The sequence below is a fragment of the Pan troglodytes genome, chromosome 1 (assembly GCF_028858775.2).
Source record: "Pan troglodytes isolate AG18354 chromosome 1, NHGRI_mPanTro3-v2.0_pri, whole genome shotgun sequence".
Lineage (NCBI taxonomy): Eukaryota > Metazoa > Chordata > Mammalia > Primates > Hominidae > Pan > Pan troglodytes.
In genome coordinates, this window is record NC_072398.2 from 75371298 (window position 1) to 75390896 (window position 19599).

The window sequence follows — 19599 nt, forward strand, 5'->3', positions numbered from 1 at the left end:
TTTTATTCTATTAAAAAGCTATTAATTCTTAATATTACTTTTGATTTATTGTAGAACAAGACTCATTAGTTCCAAGCAGAATTTAGTAAGATTGAAACTCTTTTTTAAAAATTTAAATTATTACATGCTGAATTTTAATCAGTGAAACCAAAGGTTTTCTTCCTAAATGCCTACCTGCGCATTGGCTTTCCTTCCATGCACCATGAAAAGTACCCTTCACCACACTCTAAAGCCGAACCTAAGACAACAGAAAAGCAGGAACTTAATAAAAGCTATTTCTGATCTTTACAGTAACAATCTTTATATAATCATTTCACTCATTTCGTCAGTTATCAAGAGTTTCATATCCTATTATACCACAGGCCTTCTGCAGATGCACAATAACTTAATCTAGTACATTTAAGATTACCATCCTTACTCTGCATGCTAAAACGATTAAAGTAAAGGTGAGGGAAAGTATGCTAAATAGTCCCGACTGTTAGGTCAGTCTTGTTTCTCTTCAAAAAGTGCTTGGAGATATTTAACTGTGATCTCGACATCAAGTATATTTACAGAGCAAGCACCAGATACCCACAGCAGTACTAACCTGATAGATCACATAGGGTACACGCTGCTTTAATAACGAATCTGAAGATTGTTAACTTGTCCCGAAGTGACAGGAGGAGGAGGCGTCTGCATTTGCCTTTACAAACAACTCCGCTTCCGACAGTCCAGGGAGCTTGAACAGGGCAGGGAAAGTATGGCTCCAGACTAACACTCTTTACAAGCATTTCCTTCAGTCCCCGATACAATGTTCACTACCCACGTAGCAGGATTTCGCCAGGTCCCGAGGGTTAAATGGGGGCGCACGTACTTTCTTCCTTCCCTGAATTCCAAACACTGTCTGGGGAAGCTGTCCAGGATGCGAAACCCCAGCACCACCAGGCAGGACACAGCCCGGGGCCTCCTCTGGCTCCCGAGATAGGCTGTCAGCCAGCGAGAGCGCACTCTGGCGCTCCTCGAGGCCCGGCCCCAGCGCCCCAACAGTCTCTTCTCGGCGCCAACTGACAGGCGACCGACGAAGCACAGCCCTGACCCCATCGGGCAGCTCAGCAACTTGGGACCACATATCTGCGAAGCGAGCCCTGGGGCGCTGTCCGCTGTCCCCTGCTCTAAGGTGACTGGCTCACTTACCGGCTCTGACACTTTCTTCTCTGCAGCAGCCTCCGCCGTCTACTCCGCCCTCCACTCCTCTCTGCCTCCTCCTCCACCGCCGCTAGCGCAGGCAGGATGCCGCTCGTAGAGCTATTTCCTTTCCCTTCACCGGCCCATATCCAGAAGCAGGAAGTAGTCCTATTCTTAAATCGTTCCCGCAGGAACCCACATAATCCGCCAAGGGGTTCCGGTGCGGCTCCGGAAGTAGTCGTGCCCTTTGCTGGGGCATTCAGGTAACCTCAAAGGCTGTTTATCCTCGTGGGGGTTCCTTGTATCCCAAGAGTAACCATTTTTAGTGTTCACTGCGGAACTGGCAGTATTTGAATACTGAAGCCTCCTCTTTTCTTCTTTGTTTTCGCCAGCAAAGGCAGTAAAGGGTAGTCACAGAAAGCTAAGAATTTGTATTTCTTTTTAGTTGGTGGGTCTCCTTTTGGCACAATGTTCCTAATTGTGGATTGAATTATTGCATGCACACATGGGTTGGCATGTATCTGTCAGGCCTCTACTATGTGCAAGGTGCAGAAGTTAGATAGACAGACCAGAGATAGACCTTATCCTCCAGATTTCCCACGGTCAAACTTTCAGGACACCAGGATTTTATCCAGGCTCTAAGGCTGTGTTAGTCTGCCCTTTCTACTTAGTATTCACCACCAGACACTTCACCAAACACATCTTCTGTGGATTCACTTTAATGTTAAGGAGGGAAGAGTATATTTTCTTAAAAAAATTTTTTTTTCAGTAGCAAGCAGAGCCAACAAAGTATATTTTTAAAGTTATCTTTTCCTCCAGATTTTCCCATAGCACACAGCCACCTGATTTTTACCGTATATTAATATTTAGAAAACAAGTGATACAAGTGTAAGGTGGGGATTACAATTTCAGGAATATCAGAGAAAGACTGTTGCTGATTTCCTGGTAAGTATACTAGGCTAAGTATTAACCAGATTTTCTTTAGCTGTTCTTTATGTAAAATCTACACAGGTGTGTCCAGTTGTTTCTGAGGGGAAAGGATACCTCTTGTTAATTAGCTTGTAGTGGAAAATGCATGGCCTTTAGATCCAGATGTAGTGGCCCAGTGGATTCTTCTTGCCTGCTGCCCAGATACAGATGATTTATCAAGGTATAGGGATTGCAATGGAGAAAGAGTTTTACACAACATCGAGTGGAAAAATGGAAGAAGTTTTATTATTACTCAAATCAGTTATATTATTACTCAAATCGGCCTCCTGGAGCATTTGGGGGCTAGGTTTCTTTTCAAAGGTAGTCTGGGGAAAGGGGTAGGGGTGGCTAGGCAATGGGTGCTTGCTGCTGACTGGTGCAGTCATAGGGGTATGGGAGATGGTCCTCCTGCCTACTGAGTCGTTTCTGGGTGGAGCCACAGGAACAGTTGGTGGGTCCAGGTGGAGCCATCAGTAGTCAAACATGCAAAAAACTTAAAAATATACCCAAAAAGGCCAATCCTAGATTCTACAATAGTGATGTTATCTGCAGGAGTAATTGGGGAAGTTGCATATCTTGTGACCTCTGGAATAATGGCTGGCAATCACTTATGTCTACACTTAACAGAATTCAGGCTCATCTATCCCCGTTGTCTGGTGGTCTCTCATTAGCTTTACAAAGGCAATTGAGTTTTGGGGAAGGACTGTAATTATTTAAACTATTAAACTAAATGTCTCCCAAAGTTATCTTGGCTTAAGCCCAGGAATAATTAAGGACAGACTGAAAGCTAAAGGCAAGATGGGGTTTGGCTAGATCAGATCTCCTCCACTGCTATAATTTTCTCACTGATAGAATTTTTGCAAAGGGGGTTTCAGTTTGCAAAGGCGATTTCACGGATACACATAGGTACAAATCCTAGACCTGTAACTGACTAGCTTTGTGATCTTATTGAAAATTTTTACTGCATGTGTATATGTGATATATATACATATGCAGTAAAATGATTTCTTTTCCATATTTTAAAACTTTTCATAAATGGTATCAAAGCATATGTATTCTTTTGCAACTTCCATTTTCCACTCAACATTCTGTTTGTAAGATTTGTCCATGTTGATCAATGAATGTCCAATTCAGTGATTCTCAAAGTGTGGTCCTGGACCAGCAGCATCAACATCACTTGGAAAATGCTAACCCTTGAGCCCCATTACAGACCTATTGAAACAAAAACTGAAGGTGGGCCCCAGTAATCTGTGTTCTAACAAGTTCTCCAGGTGATTATAGTGCATGGTAAAATTGGAGAACTACTGCACTAATTTATTTATTTTCACTGCTTTATAGTATTCTATTATATGAATATACCATAGATTTTTTAAAACATTTTTTCTGCAGATGGATATTTTGACTATTTCCAGTTTTCTCCATTACAAACAGTGCTACAATGTAAATTCTTGCATATACCTCCTTGTGTACACCTGTAGGTGTTTCTTTGGGGTGTGCACGCAGAAGCAAAATTGCTGGGTTGTATGCTATGCACAGCTTCAACTGTATTAGCACTAGTCAAATTGCTCTCTAAAGTCATTATTCTATTTCAGTAATAATAATACTAGCAAATACTTATGTAGCATGTTATAGTAACTCATCAATACTCACACTAGTCCTCTCGAGGTAGGATCTATTATCATCATTCCAGTTTCACAGATGGCACCAAGATGTTATGTAAGTTGCCCAAAGTCACACAGCTAGTTATGAAGTAGAGCAAGAACTTGAAACCATACACAATGGCTCTAGAGTCTGTGCTTTCAGCTACAGTGCTGTGTTGTCTCTCCATTACAAGTGTTTGAGGGTTTTTGTTGGTCTATATTATCATCACAGTTGGTGTTTTCCAACTTTAAATTTGTTTTTGCCAATTGGATGGGTATAAAATGGTAATTCACTGTGGTTTAAATGTTGATTTCTCTCATTACTGTTCAAACATTTTTCATATGTGAAAGTGGCATTCAGATTTCCCTTCTGTGAATTGCTTATTGTAAAAGATACCTTCAAAGTGACTCCTATTTTTTCCATAATATGAATTAAACTATTTTTATAATTCATAGTATAGGTATGAAAATGTTACTATATGGTATAAAAATGTTACTAAAAATGCTGCTAACCAAAGACTGATTTTAAAACTCCTGTCCAGGATAAGAGCAGTCCCTCCTATTTTTGTATATCTGTGATTCACTCCCCAACCCACTGCAATCTGGTTTGTGCTTCTGCTACTCTGTTTCTTTTTGAAGTGGAGAAGTTCAGTGTGAATCAACCCTTTTTATTTATGTCAAGACCTAGAGAACTCCATTTAGAGATGTGTTTATGGTAAACCTGGCATTTGCAGTAATTGCAGTTTTTCTGCCACCTGAGTAAGACTATGCCCTTCGGGAGCCTGAATTTCTAGTGGAAAATACACATGAAATAGATTTTACTTAGATTGGGTGTGTGAAAGGAAAATATCTTGGGCCCCCAAAAATCACTAAGCTAAAGGGAAAAGTCAAGCTGGGAACTGCTTAGGGCAAACTTGCCTCCCATTCTATTCAAAGTCACCCCTCTGCTCACTGAGATAAATGCATATCTGATTGCCTCCTTTGGAAAGACTAACAGAAACTTAAAAGAATGCAACAATTTGTCTCTTATCTACCTATGACCTGGAAGCCTTCTCCCTGCTTTGAGTTGTCCCACCTTTCCAAACGGAACCAAAGTTCATCTTACATATGTTGATTGATGTTTCATGTCTCCCTAAAATGTGTAAAACCAAACTGTGGTCTGATCACCTTGGGCACATGTCATCAGGATCTCCTGAGGCTGTGTCACAGGTGCATCCTCAACCTTGGCAAAATAAACTTTCTAAATTAACTGAGACCTGTCTCAGATTTTCGGGGTTCACAGGTATGAGGTAGTGACAACAGCCAAATAATTCTTTTCAGGGGTTGCTGAGCTTACCTTATAGTTTTTCAATCAAAAATTATATCTTGTTTCCAATGTATAAAATACAGTGGTTGGACCTAAGGTTTAGTTGTAGGTGAGACCCACAGGGCCCATTGTTTGTGGAATTTTCATTCTTCTTTTTTTTTTTTTCTTTTTAAGCAGGGTCTCAATTTGTTACCCAGGCTGGAGTGCAGTACTGCAATCACAGCTCACTGTTGCCTCTGCTTCCTGGGCTCAAGTGATCCTCTCCCCTTGTTACAGTAGGTGGCTAGCCAGGCACGCGCAAGGCAGGAGAGGGCTTCTCCCGCACCTCACCAGGAATGTCAGGCGACCATCGGGTGATGGTCAGGCAGTTGTCACGCTGCCTCTCTAATATAATAATTGGTTGCAAACAGCACCAGGGAAAGGCAGTTTCCCAGTAGATAAAAACACCTGAAACTGGTGGCAGCGTCTCAATAAGATCTCAGGAATTGGGTGAGTGGGCTCCAGCATGTGCATTAAAGGGCAAAATGGCAGAGTTTAGCTGGTATATGACCTTCCAGGGGCATTCCACCAGAATGGGAAGAACGCCTCAAGTGAGCATGTGTACAACTCCAGTAAACACACTCTGCATGCTCCCCTCCCAGGCACTAGCAGGCCATTGCACATGCGGACAACCCACCCCAAGGGAAGAATCAGGGCAGAAGGGATGCAAGACCCCAGAAGTATGCCAGCATATAAAATGCTAAGTCAGAAGGTCAAACTTCACACTTCTTTTCAAGTTGCCTGCTTGGACCTGTTCCACGTGTACTTTCCTTCCTTTGACTCCTGCTCTAAAACTTGCCTCCATCTCTTCTGCTTCATGCCCCTCAGTCAAATTCTTTCTTCTGAGGAGGCAAGAATTGAGGCTGCTGCAGACCCATATGGATTCACCACCGGTAACAACCTCAGCCTCTTCAGTAGCTGGGACCACAGGAGTGTTCCACAATGCCCAGCTATTTTGTTTGTTTGTTTGTTTTGTAGAGACGAGTTCTCACTATGTAGCCCAGGCTGGTCTTGAACTCTTGGGCTCAAGTGATCCTCTCACCTTGGCCTCCCAAAGTGCTGGGATTAGAGACATAAGCCACCACACCCAGCGAATTTTTATTCTTGAGGAGACAGACAGTATAAAATTGAACGATGAATTACATAATTAGTTGTTTAATTACGATTGCGGTAATTGAAAGTGATCTACTGGGTGCTAGGAAAACACCTAGTAGGGTGGCTTATGCCTATAATCCCAGCTCTTTGGGAGACCCAGGCAGAAGTATTGCTTGAGCCCAGAAGTTTGAAACCAGCTTGGGCAACATAGGCAGGCTTTGTCTCTACAAACAAATTAAAAATTAGCTGGGCATGGTGTCACACGCCTCTAGTCCCAGCTACTCAGGAGGCTGAGGTGGGAGGATCACTTGAGCTCAGGAGGTTGAAGCTGCAGTGAGCTGTGATTGTGCCATTACACTTCAGCCTGGGCAACAGAGTAAGGCCCTGTCTAAAAGAAAAAAAAAAAGAAAACATCTAGTAGGGTGCCCAGATATGGTCTAGAGGGTAACAGAAAGTGTGGTGTGCAGCCTTTAAGATGGCCCTAAGTCTTCTATGCCTCTTGGTGTTCATGCCCTCATGTAATCCCCTCCTTTGAGTGTGGGCTGAACCTAGTGACTAACAAATGGAATATATCAAAAGTCATGGAATTGTACTTCTAATATTAGGTTATTAAAGGACTGTGGCTTCTGTCTCAGATGTCATCTCTCCCTAGCTTTTTCTGAGGGAAGTAAGCTACCATATTGTGAGCTGCCCTGTGAGAAGCCTTATATGGCAAGGAACTGAGAGAGGCTTCTGGCCATCAGAGAGGAACTGAAGGTCTCAGTCCGATAGCCCATGAAAAGCTGAATCCTGCCATTAGCAACATGAGTGAGCTTGGAAGTGAATCTTTTCCCAGTTGAGCCTCTAGATGAAACTGCAGACTTTGCTGACAACTTGACTAAAACCTCATGAGTTGAAAGGGAAGGAGGAATGTTCCAGGGAAAGACACTAAAGCCAGAGAGGCAAGGACAGGTTGGCCAGGGTGCACTTGGGAGAGTGGCATGACACAAAGCTGATGAAATTAGAAAGTATTTTGGAAAGTTCAGGAACAGAGCAGGAAGAATATGCACAAGTAAGACAACGACAAAGCATTTTCCTAGTTTTCTTGATGCTGCTATGGAATTCTAGGGTGCTTACAGGGTGGTACAGCAGAGAGCACTATGATGGGAGCTAGAAGACCGGGGTCCCAGTGCTAATCCTGTAATCTGAAGCCATCACTTGGTCATTCTTGTTCTCAGTTTTCTCATCTATAAGATGGAATCTAAATCCTTTACAATTTCTCAGTCTAGAGTTATTAGTTATGTGAAACCTATATGGGGAAAACTATAAAACATTCCTGAAATAAGCAAAAGTAGATTTGAGCAGATAGAAAGTCATTCCACATTATTGGATAAGTTGACTCAATTTCATAAAGATAACAGTGCCCCATAAAGTAATTTATAAATTTAATGCAATCCAGTGTCTTTGTTTGTTTGTGCTTCTGTAGCAAAATACCTTAGACTGGGTAATTTACAAAGAACAGAATTTATTTTCCCATAGTTCTGGAGGCTGGGAGGCCCCAGATCAAGGCACCAGCATTGTCAGTGTCTGACAAGGGCTGCTGTCTGCTTCCAAGATGTTGTCCTGCTGCTACCTCCTCTGGAGGGGATGAATGCTGTTTCCACACATGGCAGAAAGGCAAGAGAACGTTCCTTCAAACCTGAGCCATAAGGGAGCTAATCCCATTCGTGAGTGTGGAGCCCTAATGGCTTAATCACCTCCCAAAAGCCATATGTCTTAATAATGTCACATTTAGGATTACATTTCAACATGAAATTTGGAGAGGACACCATCCATAAGTCAAACCATAGCACCAAATAAAATCAACATCAGAGTTTTTACAGAAGTAGATAAGTTGATTATAAAGTTAATATGGAAGAAAAGACAAATGAGAATAACCAGAAATACTCTTACTCTAAAAATAGAAATAGCCGAGAGAAGGGTTAACCCTAAGAGATATTATTAAACATGTTCTAAAACCTCTATAATTAAAACTGTGGTTTGGGCATATAAACAGATAAATGCAGCAGGGTAAGAAATCCAGAAATAGACCTTAGAACATAAGGAAATTTAGTATGTGATCTCAAATCAGTGGGGCAATAGGCACTGTTTAATAAATGATGCTGATACAACTATAGAAACATAAGAAATTGGATTTATTTCCTTATATAATGAGTTAGACTTCACTGCAGTCTCAACAAAGTCCTCTGAAGACCCTATGGGAAGATCTGAGCCTGGGATGGTCCATTATATTTGTCACGAGTTGGAGTTAGAAGGCTGGTTCTTTATACCCCACATCAATCAAATGTATTTGAAAGCTTAAGGTAATAATGAAAGCGTAAAAATAATATAAGAAAATATGGGTGAATTTCCTTATTAAGAGTGGAGAGGCTGGGCGTGGTGGCTCATGCCTGTAATCCCAGCACTTTGGAAGGCCAAGGTGGGCTGATCACTTGAGGTCAGCAGTTCAAGACCAGACTGGCCAGCATGGTGAAACCCTGTCTCTACTAAAAATGCAAAAATTAGCTAGGCATGGTGGCGGGCACCTGTAATCCCAGCTACTTGGAAGGCTGAGGCAGGAGAATCACTTGAACCTGGGAGGTGGATGTTATGGTGAGCTGAGATCGCACCACTGCACTTCAGCCTGGGTGATAGAGCAAGGCTTTGTCTAAAAAAAAAGGAGAAACACTTCCCTGAATATGACTCAAAATCTAGAAGCAAAAAGATTGATCAATTTGACTGCATAAAAAAATTTCCATGGGACAAAGATAAATGAAGTAAAAAAAAAATGACAATTAGGAAAAACACATTTGCAATATATTAATATATCATAAAGCGTTCATAATGTAATATATAAATGACTCCTAAAAATAGAGAAAAAAACAAATAACATAAATGGGCAAAATATATAAACAGCCAGTTTACAGAAAAAGAAAATGCCCTTAATCATTTAAATATATTATGAATATATCATGAGCAATCTTGCTCATAATAAGATAAATGCAAATTGTGTCTATTTTGAGACCCATTTACCACCTATAAAGTAGGCAAAAATCTGAAATGGCACAACCTGTTTTTCTGACACAACTGTGGGGAAGAATGCACTCATTTGTGACCAGTGTGTGCAAAATGATAAAACTTCTATGGAGGGGGATTTGGCAAGATCTAGCAAAATGACATTTGCATTGACCTTTTTCCATTATCCTGAGGAAACACTTGCAAAAATAAAATAAGTTATGCACAAGGTTATTCACTGCAGGATACTTTGTAATAACAAAAATTAGAAAGAATCTAAAAGACTCTTATTAGGGGGCTGATTAAATAAACTATGGGATATCTACATAATGAGGACTATGCAGTTATAAAAAGAAATGACAAAGGGCTGGGTGGGGTGGCTCATGCCTATAATCCCAGCACTTTGGGAGGCCGAGGTGGGCAGATCACCTGAGGTCAGGAGTTCGAGACCAGCCTGGCCAATATGGTGAAACCCCGTCTCTACTAAAAATACAAAAATTAGCCATGCATGGTCGTGGGCACCTGTAATCCCAGCTACTTGGGAGGCTGAGGCAGGAGAATTGCTTGAACCTGGGAGGCGGAGGTTGCAGTGAGCTGAGATCGCGCCACTGCTCTCCAGCCTGGGTGACAGAGTGAGACTTGGTCTCAAAAAAAAATTAAAAGCAAAACAAAACAAGGAGGATCTTTTTTTTTGTTTGTTTGTTTTTTGAGACGGAATCTTTCTCTGTTGTCCAGGCTGGAGTGCAGTAGCACAATCTCAGCTCATTGCAACCTCCACCACCCAGGTTCAAGCAATTCTCCTACCTCAGCCTCCTGAGTAGCTGGGATTACAGGTGCATGCCACCATGCCAGCTAATTTTTGTATTTTTAGTAGAGATAGGGTTTCACCATATTGGTCAGGCTGGTCTTGAACTCCTGACCTTGTGATCCACCCGCCTCGGCCTCCCAAAGTGCTGGGATTACAGGCGTGAGCCGCTGCGCCCGGCCGGAAGATCTCTTAATGGCATACTCTTCAGGCATGTTGTTAAGTAATGAAAACCAAGTGAACAGTGTTTATAGCATGCTAACTTTGATTAAGAAATGGGTAGAAATATAGTGTGAGTGTATATAAGTGTATATGTATTTATAGTTTAAAATTTTACATATATATATAAATTGAAAGATAAATGGAGAATTAATAAAAATGGTTACCTACAGGGGAAAGGAGACACCAGGGTAGAAAGGTTAGGGATGGCAGCCAGATTTTGAAAGTATTAGGCTTTATATTTTTATTTATTAAATGTTCTTAATAATTAAAAAATTCACTTAAGCAAAATCTATTTTTATTTATTTAATTTTTTTTAACACAGAGTCTCACTTTATCACCCAGGCTACAGTGCAGTGGTGCAAACACAGCGCACTGCTGCCTCAGCCTCCTGGGCTCAAGGAGTTCTCCTGCCTCAGCCCCACAAATAGTTGGGACTACAGGCACATGCCACCACATCTGGCTAATTTTTTTTTTTTTTCTATAGAGACAGAGTTTCACCGTGGTACCCAGGCTGGTCTCGATCTCCTGAGCTCAAGCAATCCACCTGCCTAGGCTCCCAAAGTGCTGGGATTGCAGGTATGAGCCACCATGCCCGGCCCTCTATTTTTATTTAAATAAAATTTTATTATTTACTTAATATTTATTTTTATTTTACTAAAAGACATTTATTTTAATATCTTTAAAATTTTTAAAGAAAATTTAATCAAAAGAGAAAAAAGCCATCCCTAAATATTGAAGAATAAATGGACCTAACTATGTCAAGTTGGTGGCACATAGTTAATGCTGTAATGTACCACCCAGACATCCTTCAGGAATGAGGGACACAATCCACCGGATGCTAGAAGTGCTGTTGACAGAGAGAGCTCTGCTGTCAGTCCTTTTTGGGAGGCACTTTGACTGAAAAAGAGTGGCCTGACCAAGGTCTCACTCCCTCTCTGGGACAGCCTGCATTCAATCACTGGTCAATGCTGGGATGTAAAGGCACAGCTCTGTTGCCCCTACTTGGGATAACTCTGAAGGATCATCCCAGCGTCAGAGCTTCCCAGAGGGGCTGCAGAGGCCTTTGTTGAAACTACAGTACAGCCCAACTTCTCCCTCTGCCCTGCTTCTGTCCCTTTCTTTTCACAAGTATTGGTCCCAAAAGCACTCTCTAATAAATTACATACTAAACTCCATCTCAGAATATGCTTCCAGAGGAGTCCAACTGCAACAGTTAGTGTCAGGAGTGGTTCAAGAAAGCAGTCACTATAATGGGATTTTGGTATTGGACCACCTGCTTCCAGGCTAGCAATGAGAATATCAACACTTGTGGTAGAAAGAAGCACAGACAGTCCTTGGCACAACTGAAGTGCAATTGTTCAAACTTCACTGCTGCTGAACTGTATCTTCTGGTGGATGGAAACACCCTAGTAGGTTCAGTGGATCAGATGTTTGAGATATATGGGGGAAATATGAGTGGGCTGATGTTAAGCTTATTTGATATTTTGAAGAAATGTAATGAAAGGTTGAAAGTGATTAATTTGATGATTAAAAACTAAGCATGAAAGCCAAAGGGCCTCCTCATTAAGAAATAAAGAGGCTCTCATCTGCAACTGGAAAGCAGGAAAAGCTGAGGGCTAGGTCCAGGACTTAATTGTAAGAGTTGCAGGACCTCAAGGAAGATTAAATTCTTACTACTGGCAAGTTGGCTCTGCCTAGAACAGGGTGCTAGTTGGGAAAGAGTGGGATCTTGACACATGGGATGGGGACATCTATGTTCATGCACCCCCAAATCTTTAATTCCCAAATTTCCCTGAACCCTCTGAGCCTAGAGAAGTGGCCCTCTCCTCCCTAGGGCTAGTGCTCCTTCCTTGCTTGAAGATGTTGAAAAGGCCTCCCCACCGCGGGACATGAGCCCTTTCAAGATCAGCCCCACTTTCCTGCCTTGCCACTAAGGCAATAACCAGATTAAGTTACAACATAACCCTGCTAGGGACATGCTTGACCCATAATGGAGGAAAAGGACTGCATTAGTTTGTAGGGCAGCTGTGCTAAGTGGCTTTAACAACTGAAATCTATTTTCTTGCAGTTCTGGAGGCTAGAAGTCTGAGATCAAAGTGTCAGCATCATCAGACCATCACTGTTACATAAGTACTTTCCCTTCTCTCACACCTGTGGTTGCGTGGGCTTGCCTTATGACCAACTGAAAGAGTGGGAAAAAGCTTGAGCTTGGTTCATGACTGGGTTGGATCAGGACACTGGTGCAAGCCATAAAATGGACAGTAGCTGCACTGCAGAGGTGAGAGGAAATTCTCCAAATGGGCAAGAACATTGGGAAACCTACCTTTGTGTGGAAAGAAAAATGGTTCAAGGTTAGAATTTACATAGACACACAAACTGCAATGAATGGCTTGGCTGGAAGGTGAAATATTTGGGGACAGGGGAAAAGGAGACCTGAGGTAGAGGCATGTGAATGGATGTATAAGAATGGACACAGATATCGGGCGCGGTGATTCACACCTGTAAGCCCAGCACTTTGGGAGGCTGAGGTGGGTGGATCACCTGAGGTCAGGAGTTCGAGACCAGCCTGGCCAACACGGTGAAACCCTGTCTCTTCTAAAAATACAAAAAAAATTAGCCAGGTGTGGTGGCAGGCGCCTGTAGTCCCAGCTACTCGGGAGGCTGAGGCAGGAGAATGGTGTGAACCCGGGAGGTGGAGCTTGCAGTGACCCGAGATCGTGCCACTGCACTCCAGCCTGGGCGACAGAGCAAGACTCCGTCTCAAAAAAAAAAAAAAAATTAGCTGGGTATAGTGGAGTGGTATGCGCCTGTAACCCCAGCTACTTGGGAGGCTGAGGCATGAGAATCGCTTGAACCCAGGAGGTGGAGGTTGCAGGTAGCCAAGATCATGCTACTGTACTCTAGCCTGGACAACAGAATGAGACTTCATCTCAAAAAAATAAAATAAGAAGAATGGACACAGAGGGGCATGATGGTTCATGCTTGTAATCCCAGTGCTTTGGGAGTCCAGGTTGGGAGGATCACTTGAGGCCAGGAATTCCAGACAAGCCTGGGCAGCATAGCAAGATCCTGTCTGTAAAAGAAATAAAAAAATTAGCCAGGCATGGTGGTGGTGCATGTCTATCGTCCTAACGACTTCAGGAGGCTGAAGTGGGAAGATCACATGAGCCCAGAAGTTCAAGGTTATAGTGAGCTGTGATTGCACCACTGCATTTCAGCCTCGGCAAGAAAGTGAGACCCTATCTCAAAAAAAAAAAAAAAAAAAAAGGACACAGAATGACAGCCAGCAGACTGCCAGCAAGCCAGCAGACTGCCAGCAATAAAGATCAGTGCAGAGCCCCTGACATCATGGCACTTACCCCCTACCTTCCTCCTTCCTCCTTCTTCCTTGGCTTTTATGTTGCCACATTCACCTAAAGCTGTTTATTCTCTAATGATTTTTCCCTATCTTCCTTTGCCTTCTCCCTAAATGTAGTTGTTCCCCAAGGCTCTGCCTTTAGCCCTCTTTTCTTCTTCTTATAAACACTCACCTTGGGTGGCTTTGGAGCCCATCCTCTTTGAAGGTTTTAGCTACCCCCTATATGATGATACTCTGAAATCTATTTTTATATCTCAGTCTTATCTGCTGAACTTTGAATTCAAATATATGTTGGCTGGAGGTACATTGATACTTCTACCTCTAGTTGTCTAAGCCTGCATTCATCATCCTGATTTTAACCCTGATCTTCAAAATCTTCTAATTAGAAAATCATCGGCTACCTAGTCACCCAAGATAGAAGCCAGAGAGCCACTCTTGGCTTCTCTCTGTGCCTGCTGTCTCATCCCCCTCCAAGATCATGTTGCTGTCTGATCTTTTCCAATCCAGGTAACCACATCTCTTGCCTCTGCCCCAACCATACACTTTTCTGCTATTTCAAACACTTACGTGTTCACCAGTATACTTTGTAACTTATTTTGTGCCTTCATGCCCTTTTATGTTTCTTTTGAATGCCATTACCACTCCTTTGCCTGTTGAATTTCTAGTTATCTTTGATTTTTAATTTTCACTCTATCTTATATTATTTATTATTGTGAGCTTCGAATCATAAAATGATGATTTTTAAGTCACTAACAAAAATTAAAAATTTTAATTTAATTCTAATTTTTAAATTTTTATTTATTTATTTATTATACTCTAAGTTCTAGGGTACATGTGCACAATGTGCAGGTTTGTTACATAGGCATGTGCCATGTTGGTTTGCTGCACCCATTAACTTGTCATTTACATTAGGTATTTCTCCTAATGCTATCCCTCCCCCATCTCCCGACCTCACGACAGGCCCCGGTGTGTGGTGTACCCTGCCCTGTGTCCAGGTGTTCTTATTGTTCAATTCCTAACTATGAGTGAGAACATGTCGTGTTTGGTTTTCTGTCCTTGTGATAGTTTGCTGAGAATGATGGTTTCCAGCTTCATCCGTGTCCCTGTAAAGGATATGAACTCATCCTTTTTTATGGCTGCATAGTATTCCATGGTATATATGTGCCACATTTTCTTAATCCAGTCTATCATTGATGGACATTTGGGATGGTTCCAAGTCTTTACTATTGTGAATAGTGCCGCAGTAAACATACGTGTACATGTGTCTTTATAGTAACATGATTTATAGTCCTTTGGGTGTATACCCAGTAATGGGATCCCTGGGTCAAATGGTATTTCTAGTTCTAGATCCTTGAGGAATTGCCACACTGTCTTCCACAATGGTTGAACTAGTTTACAGTCCCACCAACAGTGTAAAAGTGTTCCAATTTCTCCACATCCTCTCCAGCATCTGTTGTTTCCTGACTTTTTAATGATTGCCATTCTAACTGGTGTGAGATGGTATCTCATTGTGGGTTTGATTTGCATTTCTCTGATGGCCAGTGATGATGAGCATTTTTTCATGTGTCTGTTGGCTGCAGAAATGTCTTCTTTTGAAAAGTGTCTGCTCATATCCTTTGCCCACTTTTTGATGGGGTTGTTTTTTTCTTGTAAATTTGTTTAAGTTCTTTGTAGATTCTGGATATTAGCCCTTTGTCAGATGGGTAGATTGCAAAAATTTTCTCCCATCCTGTAGGTTGCCTGTTCACTCTGATGGTAGTTTCTTTTATTGTGCAGAAGCTCTTTAGTTTAATTAGATCCTATTTGTCTATTTTGGCTTTTGTTGCCATTGCTTTTGGTGTTTTAGTCATGAAGTCCTTACCCATGCCTATGTCCTGAATGGTATTGCCTAGGTTTTCTTCTTGGGTTTTTGTGGTTTTAGGTCTAACATTTAAGTCTTAAATCCATCTTGAATTAATTTTTGTATAAGGTGTAAGGAAGGGATCCAGTTTCAGGTTTCTACATATGGCTAGCCAGTTTTCCCAGCACCATTTATTAAATAGGGAATCCTTTCCCCATTTCTTGTTTTTGTCAGGTTTGTCAAAGATCAGATGGTTGTAGATACGTGGCATTATTTCTGATGCCTCTGTTCTGTTCCATTGGTGTATATCTCTGTTTTGGTACCAGTCCCATGCTGTTTTGGTTACTGTAGCCTTGTAGAATAGTTTGAAGTCAGGTAGCGTGATGCCTCCAGCTTTGTTCTTTTGGCTTAGGACTGTCTTGGCAATGCAAGCTCTTTTTTGATTCCATATGAACTTTAAAGTAGTTTTTTCCAATTCTGTGAAGAAAGTCATTGGTAACTTGATGGGGATGGCATTGAGTCTATAAATTACCTTGGGCAGTATGGCCATTTTCACAATATTGATTCTTCCTATCCATGAACATAGAATGTTCTTCCATTTGTTTGTGTCCTCTTTTATTTTGTTGAGCAGTGGTTTGTAGTTCTCCTTGAAGAGGTCCTTCACATTCCTTGTAAGTTAGATTCCTAGGCATTTTATTCTCTTTGTAGCAATTGTGAATGGGAAGTCACACGTGATTTGGCTCTCTGTTTCTCTGTTATTGGTGTATAGGAATGCTTGTGATTTTTACACATTGATTTTGTATCCTGAGATTTTGCTGAAGTTGCTTATCAGCTTAAGGAGATTTTGGGCTGAGATGATGGGGTTTTCTAAATATACAATCATGTCATCTGCAAACAGGGACAATTTGACTTCCTCTTTTCCTAATTGAATACCCTTTATTTCTTTCTCTTGCCTGATTGCCCTGGTCAGAACTTCCAACACTATGTGGAATAGGAGGGGTGAGAGAGGGCGTCCCTGTCTTATGCCAGTTTTCAAAGGGAATGCTTCCAGTTTTTGCCCATTCAGTATGATATTGGCTGTGCGTTTGTCATAAATAGCTCTTATTATTTTGAGATACATCCCATCAATACCTAGTTTATTGAGAGTTTTTAGCATGAAGGGTTGTTGAATTTTGTCAGGCCTTTTCTGCATCTATTGCGATAATCATGTGGTTTTTGTCTTTGGTTCTGTTTATGTGATGGATTACATTTATTGATTTGTGTATATGGAACCAGCCTTGCATCCCAGGGTTGAAGCCAACTTGACCTTGGTGGATAAGCTTTTTGATGTGCTGCTGGATTCAGTTTGCCAGTATTTTATTGAGGATTTTTGCTTTGATGTTCATCAGGGATATTGGTCTAAAATTCTCTTTTTTTGTTGTGTCTCTGCCAGACTTTGGTATCAAGATGATGCTGGCCTCATAAAATGAGTTAGGGAGGATTCTCTCTTTTTCTATTGATTGGAATAGTTTCAGAAGGAATTGTACCAGTTCCTCTTTGTACCTCTGGTAGAATTCGGCTGTGAATCCATGTGGTCCTGGACTTTTTTTGGTTGGTAGGCTATTAATTATTGCCACAATTTCAGATCCTGTTATTGTTCTATTCAGTGATTCAACTTTCTCCTGGTTTAGTGTAGGGAGGGTGTATGTGTCCAGGAATTTATCCATTTCTTCTAGATTTTCTAGTTTATTTGTGTAGAGGTGTTTATAGTATTCTCTGATGGTAGTTTGTATTTCTGTGGGATCGGTGGTGATATCCTTTTTATCATTTTTTATTGCATCTATTTGATTGTTCTTTGTTTTCTTCTTTATTAGTCTTGCTATCACTCTATCAATTTTGTTGATCTTTAAAAAAAAAACAGCTCCTGGATTCATTGATTTTTTTGAAGGGTTTTTTGTGTCTCTATCTTCTTCAGTTCTGCTCTGACCTTAGTTATTTCTTGCCTTCTGCTAGCTTTGGAATCTGTTTGCTCTTGCTTCTCTAGTTCTTTTAATTTTGATGTTAGGGTGTTGATTTTAGATCATTCCTGCTTTCTCTTGTGGGCATTTATTGCTATAAATTTCCCTCTACACACTGCTTTAAATGTGTCCTGGAGATTCTGGTACATTGTGTCTTTGTTCTCATTGGTTTCAAAGAACATCTTTTTTTCTGCCTTCATTTCGTTATTTACCCAGTAGTCATTCAGGAGCAGGTTGTTCAGTTTCCATGTAGTTGTGTGGTTTTGAGTGACTCTTAATCCTGCATTCTAATTTAATTGTGCTGTGGTCTGAGAGACAGTTTGTTGTGATTTGTGTTCTTTTACATTTGCTGAGGAGTGCTTTACTTCCAACTATGTGGTCAGTTTTGGAATAAGTACAATGTGGTGCTGAGAAGAATGTATATTCTGTTGATTTGGGGTGGAGAGTTCTGTAGATGTCTATTAGGTCTGATTGGTGCAGAGCTGAGTTCAAGTCCTGGATATCCTTGTGTCTAACCTTCTGTCATGTTGATCTGTCTAATATTGACAGTGGGGTGTTAATGTCTCCCATTATTATTGTGTGGGAATCTAAGTCTCTTTGTAGGTCTCTAAAGACTTGCTTTATGAATCTGGGTGCTCCTGTATTGGGTGCAGATATATATATATAGAATAGTTAGCTCTTCTTGTTGAATTGATCCCTTTACCATTATGTAATGGCCTTGTCTCTTTTGATCTTTGTTGGTTTTAAGTCTATTTTATCGGAGACTAGGATTGCAACTCCTGCTTTTTTTTTTTTTTCTTTCCATTTGCTTGGTAAATTTTCCTCCATCCCTTTATTTTGAGCCTATATGTGTGTCTGTACTTGAGATGGGTCTCCTGAGTACAGCACACTGATGGGTCTTGACTCTTTATCCAATTTGCTAGTCTGTGTCTTTTAATTGGGGCATTTAGCCCATTTACATTTAAGGTTAATATTGTTATGTGTGAATTTGATCCTGTCATTATGACATTAGCTGGTTATTTTGCCCGTTAGTTGATGCAGTTTCTTCCTAGCATCGATGGTCTTTACCATTTTGCATATTTTTGCAGTATCTGATACCGGTTGTTCCTTTCCATGTTTAGTGCTTCCTTCAGGAGCTCTTGTAAGGCAGGCCTGGTGGTGACAAAATCTCTCAGCATTTGCTTGTCTGTAAAGGATTTTATTTCTCCTTCACTTATGAAGCTTAGTTTGGCTGGATGTGAAATTCTGGGTTGAACATTCTTTTCTTTAAGAATGTTGAATATTGGCCCCCACTCTCTTCTGGCTTATAGAGTTTCTGCTGAGAGATCTGCTGTTAGCCTGATGGGCTTCCCTTTGTGGGTAACCCAACCTTTCTCTCTGGCTGCCCTTAACATTTTTCCCTTCATTTCAACCTTGGCGAATCTGACAATTATGTGTCTTGGGGTTGCCCTTCTCGAGGAGTACCTTTGTGGTGTTCTCTGTATTTCCTGAATTTGAATGTTGGCCTGCCTTGCTAGGTTGGTGAAGTTCTCCTGGATAATATCCTGAAGAATGTTTTCTAGCTTGGTTCCATTCTCCTGTCACTTTCAGGTACACCAATCAAATGTAGATTTGGTCTTTTCACATAGTCCCATATTTCTTGGAGGCTTTGTTCATTGTTTTTACTCTTTTTTCTCTAAACTTCTCTTCTCGCTTCATTTCATTAATTTGATCTTCAATCACTGAAACCCTTTCTTCCACTTGATCGAATCGGCTACTGAAGCTTGTGCATGCATCACATAGTTCTCCTGCCATGGTTTTCAGCTCTATCAGGTCATTTAAGATCTTCTCTACACTGTTTATTCTAGTTAGCCATTCATCTAATCTTTTTTCAAGGTTTTTAGCTTCCTTGTTGTGGGTTTGAACATGCTCCTTTAGCTTAGAGAAGTTTATTATTACCGACCTTCTGAAGCCTAGTTCTGTCAACTCATCAAAGTCATCCTCTATGTGAATAGAAAAAACTATTCTTAAATTCATATGAAACCAAAAAAGAGCCCTAATAGCAAAAGCAATCCTAAGCAAAAAGAACAAAGCTGGATGCATCACATTACTCAACTTCAAACTATACTACAAGGCTACAGTAACCAAAACA

The 19599-nt window shown here is 41.1% G+C and overlaps 2 protein-coding genes across 5 annotated transcripts in view; one reads left to right on the top strand and one right to left on the bottom strand.

Moving 5' to 3' along the window:
• KLHL20 (kelch like family member 20) overlaps positions 1–1433 on the bottom strand; it is a 70599-nt gene extending 69166 nt beyond the window's left edge. Inside the window, exons 1-3 of one of the 4 annotated variants that reach the window (XM_009438479.5) lie at positions 1174–1340; positions 587–718; positions 175–238 (exon numbers count right to left, since the gene is read on the bottom strand). In XM_009438479.5, the coding sequence (XP_009436754.1) occupies positions 175–197 (23 nt within the window). In that variant the 5' untranslated portion in view covers positions 198–238; positions 587–718; positions 1174–1340. Of the gene's footprint in view, positions 1–174; positions 239–586; positions 1025–1173 lie in introns of those variants that run through there. The other 3 variants (XM_514005.7, XM_016932822.4, XM_063811228.1) reach the window with 3 other exon arrangements.
• The window catches only part of ANKRD45 (ankyrin repeat domain 45), a 109455-nt gene continuing 90891 nt past the window's right edge, over positions 1036–19599 (top strand). The window contains exons 1-3 of the mRNA XM_016932809.3: positions 1036–1156; positions 10758–10849; positions 12342–12551. The gene's annotated coding sequence lies outside the window, so the exon portion shown is untranslated. The remainder of the gene's footprint in view (positions 1157–10757; positions 10850–12341; positions 12552–19599) is intronic.